Source organism: Macaca fascicularis, chromosome 18 (genome assembly GCF_037993035.2).
Source record: "Macaca fascicularis isolate 582-1 chromosome 18, T2T-MFA8v1.1".
Lineage (NCBI taxonomy): Eukaryota > Metazoa > Chordata > Mammalia > Primates > Cercopithecidae > Macaca > Macaca fascicularis.
In genome coordinates this window covers 52,930,235-52,952,533 of record NC_088392.1, presented here as the reverse complement: position 1 = coordinate 52,952,533, position 22,299 = coordinate 52,930,235, and the positions used below count along the sequence as shown (strand labels likewise).

The 22,299-nt window shown below is 36.8% G+C and overlaps 1 protein-coding gene across 22 annotated transcripts in view; it reads left to right on the top strand.

Annotated features, from left to right (window-relative positions):
• The window catches only part of KIAA1328 (KIAA1328 ortholog), a 402,667-nt gene that overhangs the window by 125,331 nt on the left and 255,037 nt on the right, over window positions 1-22,299 (top strand). For all 22 annotated transcript variants that reach the window (XM_074022571.1, XM_074022560.1, XM_045378041.2 and 19 more), the window contains one exon: window positions 6,859-6,986. In XM_074022571.1, the coding sequence (XP_073878672.1) occupies window positions 6,859-6,986 (128 nt within the window). The remainder of the gene's footprint in view (window positions 1-6,858; window positions 6,987-22,299) is intronic.

The window sequence follows — 22,299 nt, the reverse complement described above, 5'->3', positions numbered from 1 at the left end:
TTTATATCATTTATATTTGCAGTTGCCCTGTGAGGTGAGGTAGATATTATCCCCAGATGAAGATGTCAGAGAAGTTACATTGTTGCTAAGTACCAGAGTTAAGATTTGAGCCAAGAGTGTTGGACTGACACCTAAGTCTGTGATTTTTTATTTTTATTTTTATTTTTTTTTGAGACGGAGTCTCTCTCTGTCACCCAGCTGTAGTGCAGTGGCGCAATCTCGGCTCACTGCAAGCTCCGCCTCCCGGGTTCACGCCATTCTCATGCCTCAGCCTCCCATGTAGCTGGGACTACAGGCGCCCGCCACCGCACCCGGCTAGTTTTTTTTTTTTTTGTATTTTTAGTAGAGACGGGGTTTCACCGTGTTAGCCAGGATGGTCTCGATCTCCTGACCTCGTGATCCGCCAGTCTTGGCCTCCCAAAGTGCTGGGATTACAGGCTGAATCCACAGTACTGCGTTTGTACATCTTATGCCTGTTACATTGTATTCAGAAAGCATTTGTTAAATGACTGGAAGAAAGCTTGGCAGGTCTTTTTTGCATGGCCATTTTGCTGTCTTGTATATGCGTCTTCCTGGCTCCAAGGACAGTTCTGGTTAGTATATCGTTGGATCATCTACATAATGATCAGTATGTACATTAAGATCACCTGACTTAGTGACTAAAGACACGTGATTGTAGAGAACTCTTAGGAGGCTGACTTGATGCTCAAAGTTTCTGCTTCTCACATGATAACTTGTGGTAGAAGTAGGAAGACAAGAAGAGATTGAGTAGTAGTAGAAAGAGAGAAACACAACAAATGCAAACAACAAAAACCATAACAAAAAAAAGTTTTCCTGCAATGTTTTATTATGATAACTTTCAAATATATAGACAGTTGACAATATGGCATTGAAACACTATGTACCTTCTACCTAGATTTCAGTGGTTGGCATTGGCTATATCTGCTTTGCCCCCTCTCGTGTGTGTGTGTGTGTGTGTGTATATATATAAAATATAAATATTTAATATTTATGTATAAATAATTGTATATAAATATATGATTATTAAATTATTATATTTGTAATATAATGTACTTAATATATATTTATATGCTATATAAATATATATTTATTATATATAAATATATCTATATTTATATAAAAATACACACCAGAGGGGGCAAAGCAGATATAGCCAATGCCAACAACTGAATATATGTATATAAATGTATATAGATCTATATAAATATAGAAATATATACATATGTAATAGAAATTTATATAAATTATAAATTTACTTACAGATATAAAATTTTATAAGAGTTTATCTGCCTATTTTTCTGTGTGTCATAGGAAATGCCACTTGTCTCTGACACCTGGGATGCTTGGACTGGTACTTAGTAATCTTGATCTAATACAGAACTAAATGAAGTGGCAAGTGTCACGTGTAACTCCTAACTACCTCAGACTTGTCTCATAAGAATGAGAACATTTTATTTTATAAACCAGATTATGATACCTGATAAAATTAGTAATAATTCCATAATATTAATTGTAATTGAGTCCATATTCTAATTTTTCTAGTTGTCCCAATAATGTCTTTTCTGTTTTTCTCCCTGAACGAGGATTCAGTCATGCTTCATGGGTTGCATTTGGTTGTGTCTTTGGTCTCTTAATCTAAAATAAGCCTCCTGCCCCAAACCTTTTCGCCTATGACACTGACTTTTTGAAGAGTTCAGGCCAAGTGCTTTGCAAAATCTCCCGTATACTGGATTTGTCTGATTGTTTCTTACAGTATCATTTAATTTGTTCCTTTATTCCTTCTAAATTCTGTGAAGTGGAAGTTAGGTTTACAAATTTGATTAGGTTCAGATTAAAACATAAGTGATGATGCCTACTTCCTGCAATTGGACATAATTTCTGTTTTTCTACTTATTAGTGATCCTGAATTAATTTACTTTGAGTATTGACCACCAGATTGTACCGTTGAAAGATGCATTTTGTTCTTTGCTGTAAGTAATTATGACTCTTCAAGAATATCTAACTCATTAACCTTTCACCTAATGGTTTTAGTATCCTTTAATGATCCTTAACTGTATTACTTATTACATTGGGGGTTCTAAAATGGTGATTTAAAATTTTGACCGTTTGTTCTAATTAGTTTGCTTTCTTCTGTAAAGAAAGACTTCACTTTTTTTTTTTTTTTTTTTTTTTTGAGGCAGAGTTTCAGTCTTGTTGCCCAGGCTCGAGTGCATTGTTGCGATCTCAGCTCACTGCAACCTCCGCCTCCTGGGTTCAAGCAATTGTCTTGCCTCAGCCTCCTGAGTAGCTGGGATTACAGGCGTCTGCCACCATGCCTGGCTAATTTTTTGTATTTTTAGTAGAGATGGGGTTTCGCCATGCTGGGCAGGCTGGTCTCGAACTCCTGATTTCAGGTGATCTGCCCACCTCGGCCTCCCAAAGTGCTGGGATTACAGGTGTGACTTGGCTTTTTTAATCCATCCTTTCTTCTCCTTTTGCAGCATTACTACGAAGTTGTGGATTTTTATTTATTTAGTTTTCTATTAATTAGAGTGATTATTTCAGTGCTCAAATTTCCCCAAATGTGGTTAATAGGCATCCCCTTTAGGCTATCTCCTTTTTTTTTTTTTTTTTTTTTTTTTTTTTGAGATGGAGTTTCTCATCACCCAGGCTGGAGAGCAATGGCATGATCTCAGCTCAGTGCAACCTCCACTTCCCGGGTTCAAGCGATTCTCCTGCCTCAGCCTGCCAAGTAGCTGGGATTACAGGCACCCACCACCACATCTGGCTGATTTTCACTGTCTTGTTTTTGTTTTTGTTTTTTTGGTTTTTTTTTGCGTGTGTGTGGGATGGAGTCTCGCTCTGTTGCCAGGCTGGAGTGCAGTGAGTGATCTAGGCTCACTGCAACCTCTGTCTCCCGGGTTCAAGCGATTCTCCTGCCTCAGCCTCCCGAGTAGCTGGGATGACAGGTGCCTGCCACCATACTCAACTAATTTTTGTATTTTTAGTAGAGACAGGGTTTCATCATGTTGACTAGGATGGTGTCAACATCTTGACCTCGTGATCCGCCTGCCTCGGCCTCCCAAGGTGCTGGGATTACAGATGTGAGCCACCGCACCTGGTTGCTATCTCCTACTCTTGTGACAGGCCCTCATCTATTTGTCTTTGAACACTTTCTAGCATTTTACAGCACAACAAGATGTTTGAAGTTTACTTTATACTTTCTCTACCCCGAAATGGGGTTCAACCATTTTTCCAAGGAGTCTTGGCTCCAAAAAAGGAGAATCTTTTTTTTTTCTTTTAATTTAATGATTCACCTTTTGTCTTTTCACAGAGACCTCTCTACATTTAGTTCTGTAAAGATTAGTTCTGTAAACATTAGTTCTGATCAAGATTACTAAGTACCAGTCCAGGCATCCCAGGTGTCAGAGACAAGGGTGAGGTGAAGTGGTGGGGGTGAACGCTGGTAGGCCAGGGGAATTATTTCAGTTAAAATAATCTTTCTTTACTTTGGCAGCCTCCTAGTAGTATATCCTATCTCCAGCCCTTCCGCTCTCCACTTGTGATTTGTCTCTCACAGTTTTTATTCTTTAACTCATCCCCTTATTCATTCTGCTCTTATCATTACTTTTACTTATCTATCTAATGCATTTTAGTGTTAAGATTTTAAGCTTTACCAAATGATTATTTTCCACAGCCATTTCAGCTAATTAATTTGATGGTTAGGTTTTGATGTAATCTTGCTTAATACTAATTTATATTTATTTATTTATTTATTTATTTGTGTTACCTAATGAAGACTTATTTCTTCGAAGAGGTTGCAATGACTGCTGTGTCTTCCACTTCTTAAACAGTGGTTAGGCAGACTGAAGAGTTTTAAATTCATGTCATGGTTTGGTGTACACTTTCCCTCAAGTTTGGTTTTCAACATCTAGTTCATTCTTTTCTGTCATTCGGCCAGGATGGAGTAAAATATGTCTTCTTTTTCACTGTACCCCCCAGATCATCGAGAAGGCATTTTGTCCACATTTTCCTAACATAAATCTTGCTCTCCAGATGGAGGATTGAAGTCTCATTGTGCTAGGGAGGAAGGAGAGGTGGGGGAGGGTGCATTTTGAAATCTGCTATATCAAGAAAGACATTAAAAATTGATAAAGGCAGGACTACCTGTTTTCATATTCTCCCACATAGCATGTGTGTAAATGAATTTGCCTGTAATTTGTTTCAAATGCTGACATTTTACTCCTAAGCTATATAATTGTGCTTGATTTTTCCAGAGTAAAATTCATATTCTGTGACCAGACTAATATGTTCACCTACTATAAAAATTACTGCCTATGGTAACAGCAAGAATAAAAATCTCCTTTTATATACATAATAGCTGGCAGAGACTCCTGGGACCACCACAAATCATTCCTATCTTTTAGAGCTTGCTTTCCATGGAAATGTAAAACCAGCCTAGTCTAATGTACATTGACTCTGAAAACCTATTTAGACTACCATTTATACTATTGTTATTTAAGATGCCAAGGATTCAACAAGCTCTTCTAATTATTGTATTATCTAAGCTTAGTAACCTATCCTTTCCCTGTGAACCAGCTCCTCTTCTATCATCTACCTCTGGCTCCTTTTTTGTTAAAGGTTAATAATGAGAACAGTGAAGCAATTAGTTATTTATGCAGTCATGATTGGCAAAAGTTATTAGCACAAGAATCTGCCCAGAAGCAATGATTAGGTTATGAAAATGTTAAGAAATACTGAAACCAGACACCATTTTGACTTTTAAAAAATAATATTTCGACCCTTATTCATGATGACCTGTTGTAAAAGTATTTATACAGAATAAATCTCATTGGATAGTAATTCTTATACTAACAGCATACATAAGTAAGTGTTAAGGGGAGATTTGAAGATGTACTGAAGGGACAAAGAGCCTGGGGAGGAAATTACCACAAAGAAAAATAAGGAACAGAACTCTCTCTTGGGTAGAACTATTTGTCTCCCAGGCACTGGTCTACAAAGTTAGCTGACGTTTTCTGATTTAGTATTTTCATCTTGAACACTTGGCAAGTTTTGCGAATTATGAGAGAGGGTACCCCAGGTTAAATTGCCATGTTCTTTATACCAAATTATAAAATTATAAAAAATGTAGGGAGATATGGGTTCAGAATATTTCCCGCTGATGGTTTTATTAATGAAATATTGACTTAACTGAAAAACTTAACAAAAAATATCAAATTATACTCTCTTTAATACAGTTAGGAACTTTCTGTGTAAATTGTCAGTACTCTTATCAGAACAGTGTTACTATTTGTACCCCATACTGATTTTTTCAAATAATAACTTTATTGTGTATAATTCATATAAAATAAAATTCACTCTTTTGAACTATATAATTAAATGGTTTTGAGTATATTCCAAAAATGTGCAAACACAACTACTTTGTAATTCCTGAACGTATTTATTACCTTTCCACCAAAATTCATACCTGTTTGCAGTTGCTCTCCATTTCTTCTCCCCTAACCCTTAGCAACCACTAATCTATTTCTGTCTGTATATATTTGCCTGTTCTGAACATTTTATACAAATGAAATCATGCAATATATGGCCTTTTGTGTCTGGCTTCTTTTACTTAGCATAATATTTTCAAGGATCATCCATGTTGTAGCTTGTAGCGGTACTTCATTGCTTTTTGATGGCTGAATAATATTCCATTTATAAATATTCCACATTTTGTTTATTCATCCGTGGACATTGAGACTGTTTTTACTTTTCTACTATAGGAATAATGCCATGTTGAATATGTATATACAAGTTTTTGTGTGGACATATGTTCTTTAAAAAGTTGTCTTTGCTTATATATTTAATATTCTTCAGGACATATTTTCACTTCTCTTGAGTATATACCTAGGAGTAGAATTGCTGGGTCATATGTCAAAAAAATCTCTAACATTGTGAAACAGCTAACTTATTTTCCAAAGTGGCAGCACAGTCTTATGTTCCCATTAGTTATTTAGGAGGGTTCCAGTTTCTTCATGTCCTTGTCAGTGCTTGTTAGTCTTTTTGGTTATGGTCATCTTAGTGAATGCAAAATGGTATCCCAGTGTGTTTTTTATTTACTTTTCCCTAATGGCTATGTTGAGTATCTCTTCTTATGCTTCTTGGCCATTTGCATATTTTGTTTTGGGAAATGTCTATTCAAAGCCTTTACCCACTTTTAAATTGTACTCATTATCTTTTTATTGTTTAGTTTTACAAGGTGTTTATATATTCTGGACACAAATTCTTTACCGTATCGTTTCCAAATATTTTCACTCACTCATGGGGTTGTTTTTTTCAATTTTTAAATAATGCCATTTGAAGCACAGTCATTTTACATTTTGAAGCCCAATTTATCTATTTTTTTAAAAATTTGATTACTTGTGCTTTTAAGTGATCATCACCTAATCCAAGGTCACAAAGATGTACTTTTGTATTTTCTGCTAAGAGTTTTATAGTTTTAACTCTTATGTTTAGATCAATGATACATTTTCAGCTTGTTTTGTTTTTTTTAATATGGTGTGAGGTAAGAGTTCCTTTGCATGTATCTACATTTGTTTTTATTCAAATTTAAAGAATCAAGGAATAAATTTGTTTTCAAATGGGATGTTCTTTGCTACTCTTTTTGTGAAGTATTGCTTTATCATTTTGGGGGAGGAATACATGTAACTTTTATCTGAAGACTGTATACTTATGACTGTCTCACCAAATATGATTGCATTTTTGGTTCTGTTTTGTTTATTGGAATATGAAAAGCAGCATTGATGGATGCAGTTTGAATCAATTTTTTGGTTTTTTCACCTTAATTTGCAACCTCACCTCTTCAGCTACAGTATAGAGAATGCCAAGAACTTCTAAGCCTGTATCAGAAATATTTGTCAGAACAACAAGAGAAGCTCACCATGTCTCTCTCAGAACTTGGTGCTGCTAGAATGCAGGAACAGCAGGTAAGCATCTTTAATTTTACTTTTCTTGTCTTCAGTGGATCAGCAAGGTGTCAGAAGAGCCATTTGCTTTTTATGTTAATTTCCTCACAGTATATAATATTGTTTTAAAACATGTAGCTACTGCATGTGATTGAGTTGATGTCTTTCCCTCCCCCTTTCCTTTCTCCTCCTGTTCCTGGGACCAAAGGTAAGGAATGATTACTTGAAGAAGTCTGTGTGGGTCAGTGGGGAAGCTTCTGGTTGGATGAAAGCACAGCCAGAAGGGTAAAGAAAACACTGCTCTGTTACTTAATGAAGAAGATAAGGTGGGCTGTTTGTTACTCATTGTCCTTATGGAAATCACAAATAAGCCTTTCTTAATTCTTGTTTTTTTTTAGAATAATGAAAGTTAATTGTGGACTTATAAAAACTTTAATTGGAGAATATTAGGATATTTTGCATATGCTTGCATACATGTATTGATCATGTAAGTATATAAGAGAGTGTTTATATAAACATTTATATACGTATCGCCAAATGGTATGTATTATATAATTAAATGAATGCTCAGAACCCTATCAGATGTGATTGAAGTAAGCCCTAAAGACCCACTTCTGGTTAGGGGATTCCCTTTCCTAGCGAAGGGAAGCCATGACAGACTGTACCTGGAAAAACGGGACACTCTGCCCAAATACTGGGCTTTTCCCCACAGTCTTAGCAACCAGCAGACCAGGAGATTCTCTCCCGTGTCTGGCTCGGCGGGTCCCACTCCCACAGAGCCTTGCTCACTGCTAGCGCAGCAGTCTGAGGTCAACCTGCGAGGCTGCAGCCTGGCAGAAGGAGGGGCGTCCACCATTGCTGAGGCTGCAGTAGGTAAACAAAGTGGCCGGGAAACTCGAACTGGGCAGAGCCCACTGCAGCTCAGCAAGGCCTACTGCCTCTACAGACTCCACCTCTGTGGGCAGGGCATTGCTGAACAAAAGGCAGCAGAAACTTCTGCAGACTTAAACGTCCCTATCTGACAGCTCTGAAGAGAGCACTGGTTCTCCCAGCACAGCATTTGAGCTCTGAGAACGGACAGACTGCCTCCTCAAGTGTGTCCCTGACCACCGTGTAGCATGAATAGGAGACACCTCCCAGTAGGGGCCAACAGACACCTCATACAGGCAGGTGCCCCTGTGGGACGAAGCTTCCTGAGGAAGGACCAGGCACCAATATTTGCTGTTCTGCAATATTTGCTGTTCTGCAGCCTCCACTGGTGAGATACCCAGGCAAACAGGGTCTGGAGTGGACCTCCAGCAAACTCCAACAGACCTGCAGCTGAGGGACCTGACTGTTAGAAGGAAAACTAACAAACAGAAAGGAATAGCATCAACATCAACAAGGACATCTACACCAAAACCACATCTCTAGGTCACCAACATCAAAGACCAAAGGTAGATAAAACCACAAAGGTGGGGAGAAACCAGAGCAGGAAAGCTGAAAATTCTAAAAACCATAGTGCCCCTTCTCCTCCAAGGATTGCAGCTCCTCGCCAGCAATGGAACATAGCTGGACAGAGGATGACTTTGAAGAGTTGACAGAAGTAGGTTTCAGAAGGTCCATAATAACACACTTCTTTGAGCTAAAGGAGGATGTTCTAACCCATTGCAAGGAAGCTAAAAACCTTGAAAAAAGTTAGATGAATGGCTAACTAGAATAAACACTGTAGAGAAGACCTTAAATGACCTGATGGAGCTGAAAACCATGGCACAAAAACCTTGTGATGCATGCACAAGCTTCAATAGCCGATTTGATCCAGTGGAAGAAAGGATATCAGTGATTGAAGATCAAATTAATGAAATAAAGCAAGAAGACAAGATAAGAGAAGAAAAGAGTAAAAAGAAATGAACAAAGCCTCCAAGAAATATGGGACTATGTGAAAAGTTTGATTGGTGTACCTGAAAGTGATGGGGAGAATGGAACCAAGTTGGAACACACTCTTCAGGATATTATCCAGGAGAACTTTCCCAACCTAGCAAGACAGGCCAACATTCAAATTCAGGAAATACAGAGAACACCACAAAGATACTCCTCGAGAAGAGCAACCCCAATACACATAATTGTCAGATTCACCAAGGTTGAAATGAAGGAAAAAATATTAAGGGCAGCCAGAGAGAAAGGTTGGGTTACCCACAAAGGGGGGAAGCTCATCAGACTAACAGCAGATCCCTTGACAGAAACCCTACAAGCCAGAAAACAGTGGGGGCCAATATTCAACATTCTTAAAGAAAATAATTTTTAACCCAGAATTTCATATCCAGCCAAACTAAGCTTCATAAGTGAAGGGAAATAAAATCATTTACAGACAAGTAAATGCTGAGAGACTTTGTCACCACCAGGCCTGCCTTACAAGAACTCCTGAAGGGACCACTAAACATGTAAAGGAGCAACTGGTACCAGCCACTGTAAAAACATGCCCAATTATAAAGACCATCAGTGCTATGAAGAAACTGCATCAATTAACGGGAAAAATAACCAGCTAACATCATAATGACAGGATCAAATTCACACATAACAATATTACCCTTAAATGTAAATGGGCTTGATGCCCCAATTAAAAGACACAGACTGGCAAATTGGATAGAGAGTCAAGATCTGTCAGTGTGCGCTATTCAGGAGACCCATCTCATGTGCAGAGCATAGGCTCAAAATAAAGGGCTGGAGGAAGATCTACCAAGCAATTGGGAAAAAAAAAAAAAAAAAGCAGAGGTTGCAATCCTAGTCTCTGATGAAACAGACTTTAAACCAACAAAGATCAAAAGAGACAAAGAAGGCCATTACATAATGGTAAAGGGATCATTTCAACAAGAAAAGCTAACTATCCTAAATATATATGCACCCAATACAGGAGCACCCAGATTCATAAAGCAAGTCCTTAAAGACCTACAAAGGGACTTAGAGTCCCATACAGTAATAATGGGAGAATTTAACACCCCACTGTCAATATTAGACAGATCCACGAGACAGATGATTAACAAGGATATCCAGGAATTGAACTCAACTCTGCATCAAGTGGACCTCATAGACATCTACAGAACTCTCCACCCCAAATCAACAGAATATACATTCTTCTCAGCACCACATCGCGCTTATTCTGAAATTAACCACATAATTGGAAGTAAAGGACTCCTCAGCAAATGTAAAAGAACAGAAATCACAACAAACTGTCTCTCAGACAACAGTGCAATCAAATTAGAACTCAGGATTAAGAAACTAACTGAAAACCATACAACTACATGGAAACTGAACAACCTGCTCCTGAATGACTACTGGGTAAATAACGAAATGAAGGCAGAAATAAATACATTCTTTTAAACCAATGGTAACAAACACACAACGTAGCAGAATCTCTGGGACACATTTAAAGCAGTGTGTAGAGGGAAATTTATAGCACTAATTCCCCACAAGAGAAAGCAGGAAAGATCTAAAATCGACACCCTAACTTGACAATTAAAAGAACTAGAGAAGCAAGAGCAAACAAATTCAAAAGCTAGCAGAAGGCAAGAAATAACTAAGATCAGAGTAGAACTGAAGGAGATAGAGGCTCAAAAAACCCTTCAAAAAATCAATAAATCCAGGAGCTGATTTTTTGAAAAGATCAACAAAATTGAAATAGCCAAAGTATAAATGGTTTGTTTGTATTTTGATCTGAAATATTTTCTTTTGTTCTGTTTTCTTAAAACATAGCTGATAAAAAGAGGCAGAGGAAGGTGGCAGCTATTTTTGATTGTTTATGTGAAGTTTCCCTGCTACACTGAAAACAAGTCAGGCAGTTTTTAAGATGGCTTTTGCCTACTGCTTTTCAGGGGGTAAGAGAAAATGGTAGTTGGAAGATCAGATTTCAGACCTTCAGTTTTACATTTCTACTTACTGCTCCTTCATGACATAGATGTGTGACGAGGGCACAAAATGGAAGGCCAATCCATTTGACAAGGATATGGGAGGTGAGATGGAAGAATCTTTCATTTACCAGTGTTAATAGTCTTATCGTAAGGATACAGAGCTGATAGTGAAGATATAGTCACCAGGGGGTCCTAAAGACATCTAGAGGAGACCTTTTTCTATTTACTTTGAAACTGGAGGAAAATAAAACTTTCTTAGGTGTTACTGATTTGTATTTAAGCTAGTGATTTCTTGGAGGTTTTGCCCAATAAGTCTATTTCCTTGCAGTAAGGGCATCATTGTGAAAACTGTAAACCTCAGTGATGTCACTGACCTAATTCTCTTCCCACCTCCCACTTATCTTGTCATGAAGTTACATGTTCTATTTATGTACTTGCAAATAGACTGTGCCCATCTCTGTAGTGTCACCTTTTTTGTTATTTTGTAATCGTTGTTACATCATTCATCTATCACCCTTATCAGCTTTTTTGAAAACAGGCATCTTGTTGCATTGGTTTTTGTACACTCGGAACCTAACAAAGGTCTTGGCTTAAGAAATACAAATTTTTCATTAATTTGTATTTAACAAACATTTATGTAGTACGTACTACTTGTTAATACATGTTAAATCATTTAATCCTAACTCAATGAAATAAGGTAAGTTATTATCTCTGTTTTATGCCTCTCCCAGAGGCAGAATGAATGAATCGGCTAGGTCATACAGCTAACAGGTTGGCAAAGCCAAGATATGAACCAAGCCAATCTGGCACTATAGTTTGTGAAGAAGGAAAGACAAGAAAAATTTGAGATAACTAAAATTGTTAAAATTTGGCTTTAGATATTCTTGTTTCTATAACTAACTCTTCTTGGCTCTTAATCTGACATACAGATTTTTAAACTCTAGAGCACAAATATGCTAGAGAGATGGTGGGAAACTGTTTTCTTTCCTTGTAAGGAGCCACAGTGTCAGATAAAACATAAAATTTTATTCTTAAAATTTTAAAAATTTTACCTTCAGATTTTATGATGGCGATGGCAGCAGATCCTTTTTCATGAGGCATTTATTTGACTTTGAGAGACTTGTTCTGTTTTTTCTTCGTATTGGTTACTCTCTCGCATATTATGGTTTTGCTTGTAGTCTATTAATCCACAGTTCTCCAGAAGAATGCCCTAGCTTATGATTTTTGTTTTTGACATCTGCCATTTCCTTGAAAAGAAGTTGGCTTTATTTACAAGGTGATTTTTTTTCTTGTTTTCTCCCCATCCTCTTTCTCTTTTTCTTAAAGATAACTGCATTCTACATTTCTTTTGTAATTTATTCAGCATTATAAGTTCTTCATAGTGGGTTCTAGAGAGGTTCTTCACTTGTTCTATTCAAGTTGTAGTATTTATTCGATGTGTGTATATTACCCCATTATCTTAATAGTACAATCCTATAGTACTTATAGCTATAGTACTTATAGCTATAGTATAGTACAATCCTAGTTTTGAACATGGTAGGGTCTAATAACCATAGTTTTAGTCAATGTACATTTTATAATATAGCCTTTTCTTGTTATAGGAGAGTGTTACTCTTTTTTAAATCTAGACTTAGTGTTACTTCACTTATAATGCTCATAACTTCCATTTTTGTCTTATTTGTAGCCTATACCATTTTACAAAAGTTGTCATATTTCCTCAGTACTCTTTGTAATAAGATAAAGCCTAGGCAGCATTTTGAATAGCTTCTCCTACTCCAGTTTGAAAATGTTGGTAGGTAAGCCTATTTTACCATTGTTATTAACTCTGCATTACTTTGGCAGGTAGATATAAAGTAGCTTTATAATTTTCTTGGAATTTCTTTTTTTTCCTTAAAATTGGTAAAATGATTACTTTTTAACCACGGGCAATGGATATTGTATTTCAGTTCCTCTGATCTGGTAAAAGGCTTCTTAGAGAAACTTCTTTATTTTTCCTGTGATTACTTGTTCCATATTTCTTAGTAGGTCTGGGTCACAGACAGGTCAAGAATCTGAAATTTACTAAAGATGGATCATTGCTTAGTACAAATTTAATGTCTATTGATGGTTGTTATCACTATTGTCTCTATAGTGTTATTAAAAGGCGATCAGAAGTTCGAAACCAGCCTGGTCAACATGATGAAACCCTGTCTCTAATAAAAATACAAAAAAAAAGAGAGAGAGAATTAGCCAGGCATGGTGGTGTGTGCCACCATACCCAGCTCATTTTTGTATTTTTAGTAGAGATGATGTTTCACCGTGTTGGTCAGGCTTATCTCACATTCCTGACCTCAGGTGATCCACCCACCTTGGCCTCCCAAAGTACTGAGATTATAGGCATGAGCCACCATGCCTGGCCGAAAAAAAAAAAAAAGTTTTATAGTACTTACGGACACACAGTCTTATGACTGCTTCCTATTCTGTGACTACTTTCGTATATTCTTTTGGTTAAAATTTTACCTAATTTTATTTTGTTCTTTTTAATGTGTACTTAATGTGTAATATGTGTCTTAATTCTATCTAATATTATGCTATCTTCAACTTATAAGCCTAGATTTTATTGACAATCCAGAAGCATCATCATACTTTTAATTGACAAAAAAAAAAAAAAAAAAAAGAGTATGTGAAGCTCTTTATACTATTAAACTCCTCACAGACTAAAAGGTCTGTAGGTAAAACAAGAATTGTTCCTTGCTAGGCCTGCCATGGTAAACAAAAACCAACAAACAAAGAAAAAACAAGAATAGGAATAACAGCAGACTTCTCATCAGAAACAATGCAGGAAAAGGCAGTACAACAGCTTATTCAAAGAGCTGAGGGAAAAGGAAACTGTGACAATCAAGCAAAACTATTCTTCAAAACTTAAGGTGATTTAAAGGCATTTCAACATTAACAAAGACTAAGAGTACTAGTTTACCTGCCTTACAATAAATACTAATAGAAGTCTGTTTATATGAAAGGAAAATGACATGAAGCAGTAACTCAAATCCACACAAAGAAATAAAAAGCACCAGTTAAGATATGTATTTCCCTTTTCTTAAACAATTTTATACACCTGAATAAAACAATAATAATCCTGTATTGAGCTTATAAGATATAAAGATTGTGTGTGTGTGTGTGTGTGTGTGTGTGTGTGTGTGTGTGTGTGTGTGTACATGTGTGCATACATTTGCACAAGGGAGACGAGAAGGGAGGGAGCTATATTAGAGTGAATTTTCCGTATACTCCTGGAATTAAGTTAGTGGAAAGGAAGTAAAACCATCTTTATTCATAAAAAACATGGTACTGTATATAGAGAATCGTAAGAAATCCACAAAAAATGGTGATGGAATCAATAAATGAGTTCAGCGAGGATGCAGGATATAAGATCAATATGTAAAAATCAGTTTTACTTCTGTTGATTACCAATGAACAATTAAAATACGGATATACTTAACAGAAGAAGTGCGAGACTTTAACACTGAAGACATTAAAACATGACTGATAGAAACTAAAGAACATCTAAATAGATGGAAATGGGTTCCATGGTCATGGATTGGCCATTTTCCCCAAATTGATCTACAGATTTGTTGCAATCCTGATCAGAATGCCAGCAGATTTTGATAATTCCTTTTTTGTAAAAACTGGTAAAACAGTCTTAAAATTTATATGGAAATGCAAAGGAGTAAGAAAAGCCAAAACAATTTTGAGAACAATGAGAAGAGTGGAGGATTAATCTTTTCGGTTTCAAAATTTGTTCTAAAGCTATGGTATAGTAGGTAGAATTTTAAGATGGCTCACATGACCTTGGCCCCATGGCAAAATGGTTTCACTCTTGCGACTATGTTATGTTATATATTTAAAAAGATTATCTGGGTAGGCCCAATATAATAAATGAGAAAAACAGAGAGTTTTCTTTAGCTGAGAGTGAAACATGAAATCAGAGAGATTTGAAACATGGAAAGGATTCATCTCACCACTTCTAGCTTTAAAGATGAATGGGGCTCAAAGCTGAGGATTGTTCATGGCTAACAGCAAGAAAATGAGGATTTAAGTCCTACAACCACAAGGAGCTACATTCTGTCAGCAACCTGAATGAGCTTGGAATCAGTTTCCTCCTCAGATATTCCAAATTAGATCACAGCTCAGCTGACAACCTGGATTCAGTCTTGTGAGAAACTAAACATAGAACCTAGTCGAGTTGGTCTGGCCTTTTGACCTACATAACTGTGAGTTAGTGAATTTGGGTTATTTTAAGCTGTTGCATTTATGGTAACTTTTTTTGGAAAAATAGAGAAAGAATATACACAGAGGGCTCCAAGATGGCCAACTAGACCCAGGCAGGAGGAACATTTCCCACCAAAGGACTGGAACATCAGGAACACTGGTACACTCCTAGCAGATCTTCAGAAGGAAGGTATTGAGAGCGGGCAGAAGGAAGAAACAGATGCTGGGCTGAAAGGGGAGGAACCCTGCACAGGGCTACTGCACACTGGGACTTGTTCATGGCCTTCAGTGACTCCTGTGGAGTGGGCGAGTTGAACAAGCAAGGAACAACTCACTCTCTTCATTGGCATCTGGAATCCCAGAAATAAGACAGTCACACAACAGTTAAAAAAAAAAAAAAAAAAAGAATGAAAAGGAATGAACAAAATCTTGAAGAAATATGGGATTATGTAAAGAGATCAAATCTATGACTCATTGGCATCTTTGAAAAAGATGGGGAGAAATAACTTGGAAAACATATTTCAGGATATCATTCATGAGAACCTCCCCAGCCTAGCTAGAGAGGCCAAGATTCAAATTCAGGAAATGCAGAGAACCCCTGCAAAATACTTCACAAGAATATCATCCCCAAGACACATAATCGTCAGATTCTCCAAGGTCAAAATGAAAGAAAAAATATTAAAGGCAGCTAGAAAGGACAGGTCACCCAGAAAGGGAGGCCCATCAGAATAGCAGTGTAACTCTTAGCAGAAACTCTATAAGCCAGATGAGATTGGAGGCCTATATTCAACATTCTTAAAGAAAAGAAATTCCAGCCAAGAATTTCATATCTGACCAAACTAAGCTTCATAAGTGAAGGAGAAATAAGATAATTTTCAGACAAGCAAATGCTGAGGGAATTTGGTACCACCAGACCTGCTTTACAAGAACTCCCGAAAGAAGCACTAAATATGGAAAGGAAAGACCAGCAACTGCAAAAACACACTTAAGTACACAGACCAGTGGAACTTTAATGCAACCACAAAAATCAGCATAATAAACAGCTAATAACATGATGACAGGATCAAATCCACACGTATCAGTACTAACCTTGAATGTAAACGAACTAAATACACCAATTAAAAGGCACAGAGTATCAAAGTGGATGAAGAAGCAAGACCCAGTGGTATGCTGTGTTCAAGAGACCCATCTCACGTGTAGTGACACCCGTAGGCTAAAAATAAAGGGATGGAGAAAAATCTACCAAGCAAATAAAAAACAGAAAAAAAGTAAGGGTTGCAATTCTAATATCAGACAAAACAGACTTTAAACATCTTGTCTAGTATCAGAAAAAAAAAAAAAAAAAAATCAAAAAACACAAAGAAGGCCATTACATAATGGCAAAGGTTTTAATTCAACATGAAAACCTAATTAGCCTAAATATATTTGCATCCAACACAGGGGGACCCAGATTCATAAAGCAAGTTCTTAGAGACCTTCAAAGAAACTTCCACACAATAATAGTGAGATACTTCAACACCCCACTGAGAGTATTAGACAGATCATTGAGGCAGAAAATTAACAAAGATATTCAGGACCTGAACACTGGACCAAATGGATCTGATGGAAATCTGTGAAACTCTCTACCCCAAAACAACATAATATCTATTCTTCTCATCTGCACTGAGTACAATTTAATCTAAAATTGGTTACACAATTGGACATAAAACAATCTGCAGCAAATGCAAAAGAACCAAAAGCATATATTAGCCCTCAGACCACAGTACAATAAAAATAGAATTCAAGACTAAGAAAATCTCTGAAAACTATACAATTTCATGGAAATTAAACAATCTGCTTGTGAATGACTTTTGAGTACATAATGAAATTAAGGCTGAAAACAAGAAGTCCTTCGAAATGATTGAGAACAAAGATACACTATACCAGAATCTCTGGGACAGAGCTAAGGGAGTGTTAAGAGGGAAATTTTTAGCACTAAACATCCACATAAAAAGTTAGAAAGACCTCAAATTAGCAACGTAACATAACAACTAAAAGAACTAGAGAAGCAAGAGCAAACCACCCCAAAGGAAGCAGGTGACAAGAAATAGTCAAAATCAGAGCTTAACTGAAGTAGATTGAAACACAAAGAAAACATTCAAAAGATAAACAAAGCCAGGAGCTGGTCTTTTGAAAAAAATTAATAAGCTAGATAAATGACTAGGGAGACAAAGAAGAAAAGAGAGAAGATCCAAGTAAACACAATCAGAAATGAAAAAGGGAATATTACCACTGACCCCACAGAAATGCAGATAACCGTCAGAGACTATTATGAACACCTCTGTGGATACAAACTAGAAAATCTAGAAGAAATTGATAAAATTCTGGGCATATACACTCTCCCAAGGCTGAACCAGGAAGAAATTGAATCTCTAAACATAATTGGTAAATAATGTGCTCTGAAATTGAATCAGTAATAACCTACCAACCAAAAAAATCTCAAGACCAGATAAATTCACAAATTCTACCAGATGTACAAAGAAGGGCTGGTAGCATTCCTACTTAAACAATTCTAAAAAGTTGAAAAATAAGGACTCCTCCCTAATTCCTTCTATGAGGCCAACATTATCCTGATACCAAAACCTGGCAGAGACATAACAAAAAAATCTCAGGAGTAGACAGATTCACAGCTGAATTCTACCAGAGGACAAGCAGGAGCTGGTACCGTTCCTTCTGACACTATTCCAAACAACAGAAAAAGAGGCACTCTTCCCTAACTCATTTTGTGAGGTCAGCATCATCCTGATACCAAAACCTGGCAGAGACACGACAAAAAAATGAAAATTTCAGGCCAATATCCCTGATGAACATTGATGTGAAAATCCTCAATAAGATACTGGCAAACTGAATCCAACGACACATTAAAAAGCTTATCCATCACGATCAAGTTGGCTTCTTCCCTGGGGTGCAAGGCTGATTTAACATATGCAAATCAATAAACGTAATCCATCACAGAAACAGAACCAATGACAAAACCACATGATTATCTCAATAGATGCAGAAAAGGCCTTTGAAAATAATCAACACCCCTTTATACTACAGACCCTCAATACTGATTTCCAGCAATCAGGCAGGAAAAAGAAGTAAAGGGCATCCAAATAGGGAGAGAGGAAGTCAAACTATCCCTGCTTGCAGATGACTTGATTCTATATTTCAAAAACTCCATAATCTTAGCACAATATTTTGAGATAATTGGAACATCTCTCAAAATAATAACAGCTATTTATGACAAACCCACAGCCAATATCATACTGATTGGGGAAAAGCTAGAAGCATTCTCTTTGAAAACTGGCACAAGATATGGATGCTCTCTCTCACCACTCTTACTCAACATAGTATTGGAAATTCTGGCCAGGGCAATCAGGCAAGAGAAAGAAATAAATAGTATTCATATAAGAAGAGAGGAAGTCAAATTGTCTCTGTCTGCAGATGACATGAGTGTATATTTAGAAAACCCCAGCCTAAAATCTCCTTAAGCTGATAAGCAACTTCAGCAAAGTCTCAGGATACAAAATCAATGTGCAAAATTCACAAGCATTCCTATACGCCAATAATATACAAACAGAGAGCCAAATCATGAATGAACTCCCATTCACAATAGCTTCAAAGAGATTAAAATACGTAGGAATACAACTTACAAGGGATGTGAAGGACCTCTTCAAGGAGAACTACAAACCACTGCTCAAGGAGATAAGAGAGGACACAAATAAATGGGAAAACATTCCATGCTTATGGATGGGAAGAATCAATATCGTGAAAATGTCCATAATGCCCAAAGTAATTTATAGACTCAATGCTATCCCCATCAAGCTACCACTGACTTTCTTCACAGAGTTAGAAAAAACTACTTTAAATTTCATATGGAACCAAAAAAGAGCCCATATAGCCAAGACAATCCTAAGCAAAAAGAACAAAGCTGGACACATCATGCTACCTGACTTCAAACTATACTACAAGGCCACAGTAACCGAAACAACATGGTACTGGTATTAAAGCAGATATATAGACCAATGAAACAGAACAGAGGCCTCAGAAATGACACCACACATCTACAACGATCTGATCTTTGACAAACTGACAAAAACAAGCAATGAAGAAAAGATTCCCTATTAAATAAATGGTGTTTGGAAAACTGTCTAGCCCTATGCAGAAAACTGAAACTGGACCTCTTCCTTACACCTTACACGAAAAATAATTCAAGATGAATTAAAGACTTAAATGTAAGACCTAAAACCATAAAAACCCTAGAAGAAAACCTAGGTAATACCATTCATGACATAGGCATGGGCAAAGACTTTGTGACTGAAACACCAAAAGCAATGGCAACATTAGCCAAAATTGACAAATTAGATCTTATTAACCTTAAGAACTTCTGCACAGCAATGGAAAATATCAGAGTGAACAGGCAACCTACAGAATGGGAGAAAATTTTTGGTCTGTCCATCTGACAAAGGGCCAATATCCAGAATCTATAAGGAACTTAAATTTATAAGAAGAAAACAAACCAGACCATCAACAGTGGTTGAAGGATATGAACAGACCCTTCTCAAAAGAAGACATTTATGCGGCCAAGAAACATATGAAAAAAAGCTCATCATCACTGGCCATTAGAGAAATGCAAATCAAAACCACAATGAGGTAGCATCTCATGCCAGTTAGAATGGTGATCATTAAAAAGTCAGGAAACAACAGATGCTGGGGAGGATGTGGAGAAATAGGAATGCTTTTACACTGTTGATAGGAGTGTAAATTAGTTCAACCATTGTGGAAGACAGTGTGGTGATTCCTCAAGTATCTTCAACCAGAAGTACCATCTGACCCAGCAATCCCATTACTGGGTATATGCCCAAAAGATTATAAATCATTCTGCTGTCAAGACAAATGCACATGTATGTTTATTGCGGCACTATTCACAATAACAAAGACTTGGAACCAACCCAAATGCCCATCCATGATAGACTAGATTAAGAAAATGTGGCACATATATACTATGTAATGCTATACAGCCATAAAAAAAGATGAGCTCATGTCCTTTGCAGGGACATGGATGATGCTGGAAACCATCATTCTCAGCAAACTAACACAGGAACAGAAAACCAAACACTGCATGTTTTCACTCATAAGTGGGAGTTGAACAATGAGGAGACATGGACACAGGGAAGGGAACATCATACACTGGGGCCTGTTGCGGAGTAGCGGTCTAGCAGTGGGATAGCATTAGGAGAAATACCTAATGTAGATGATGGTTTGATGGGTGCAGCAAACCACCGTGGCATGTGTATACCTATGTAACAAACCTGCACTTTCTGCACGTGTATCCCAGAACTTAAAGTATAATAATAATAAAAAAGAAAAAAAAGAAAACTTCAGGCCAGTATCCTTGAAGAATATTGATGTAAAAATCCTTAACAAAATACTAACAAATCAAATCTAGCTGCACATCAAAAAGCTAATCCAACATGATCAAGTAGGTTTTGTTCCTAAGATGCAAGGATGGTTCAACACATGCAAAGCAATAAATGTGATTCATCACATAAACAGAACTAAAGACAAAACCCGTATGATCATCTAAATAGGTGCAGAAAAGGCTTTTGATAAAATTCAATATCGCTTCATGTTAAAAACTCTCAACAAACTAGGCATTGAAGGAATATACTTGAAAATAATAAGGGGCATCTATGTTATACCCACAGCCAACATGTCAGTGAATTGGCAAAACCTAGAAGTATTCTTCTTGAAAACTGGCACAAGACAAGGATGCGCTGTCTCACCACTCCAGTTCAACATAGCATTGGAGGCCTTGGCTAAAGCAATCAGGCACGAAAAAGAAGTAAAGGGCATCCAAATAGGAAGAGAGGAAGTCAAACTATCCCTGCTTGCAGATGACTTGATTCTGTATATCAAAAACTCCATAATCTTAGCACAAAAGTCCTTAAGCTGATAAACAACTTCAGCAAAATTTCAGAATACAAAAATCAGTGTACAAAAATCACTAGCATTCCTATACACCAACAACAGCCAAGCCAAGAGCCAAATCAGGTATGCAATTTTATTCACAATCATGACAAAAAGAATAAAATACATAGGAATATAGATAGCCAGGGAGGTGAAACATTTCTACATTGGGGATTACAAAACACTTCTCAAAGAAGTCAGATGTGAGCATAAACAAATGGTAAAACATTCCATGCTCATTGAGAGGAAGAGGAAATATTGTTAAAATGACCATAGTGCCCCAAACAATGTACAGATTCAGTGCTATTCTTATAAAACTACCAGTGACATTCTTCACAGAACTAAAAAATCTATTTTAAAATTCATATGGAACCAAAAAAAGAGCCTGAATAGCCAAGACAATTCTAAGCAAATTTAACAAAGTTAGAGTCATCACACTACCCAACTTAAAACTATGCTAAAGAGCTCCAGTAACCAAAAAGGCATGGTACTGTACAAAACCAGACAGATAGGCCAATGGAATGGAATAGAGAATCCATAAATAAGGCTATATACCTACAACCATCTGATCTTCAAGAATGCTGGAAAAAAAAAAAAAAAAAAACAAGCAATGAGGAAAGGACTCCCTTTTCAGTAAATGATGCTGGTTTATACTGGCTAGCCATATGCAGAAGATTGAAACTGGCCCCCTTTCTTACACAATATACAAAAATCAACTCAAAATTGATTAAAGGCTTGAAAAGTAAAACCCGAAACTATAAAAACCCTGGAAGATAACCTAGGCAATACCATTCTGGACATAGGAACTGGCAAATATTTCATGACAAAGACACCCAAAACTATAGAAACCCTGGAAGATAACCTGGGCAATACCATTCTGGATATAGGAACTGGCAAATATTTCATGACAAAGACACCAAAAGCAATTGCAACAAAAGCAAAATTTGACAAATGTGATCTGATTGAACTAAAGAGCTTCTGCACAGCAAAAGAATCTATCAACAGAGTGAACAGACAAACTACAGAATGGGAGAAAAATTTTGCAAACTGTGCCTCTGACAAAGGTCTAACATCCAGCATCTGTAAGGAACTTAAAAATCTTAAAAGAAAAAAACAACCTTATTAAAACAAGCATAAGAAAAAAGTTCAATATTACTGAGCCTTAGAGAAAGCAAATCAAAACCACAGTGAGATACCATCTCACACCAGTC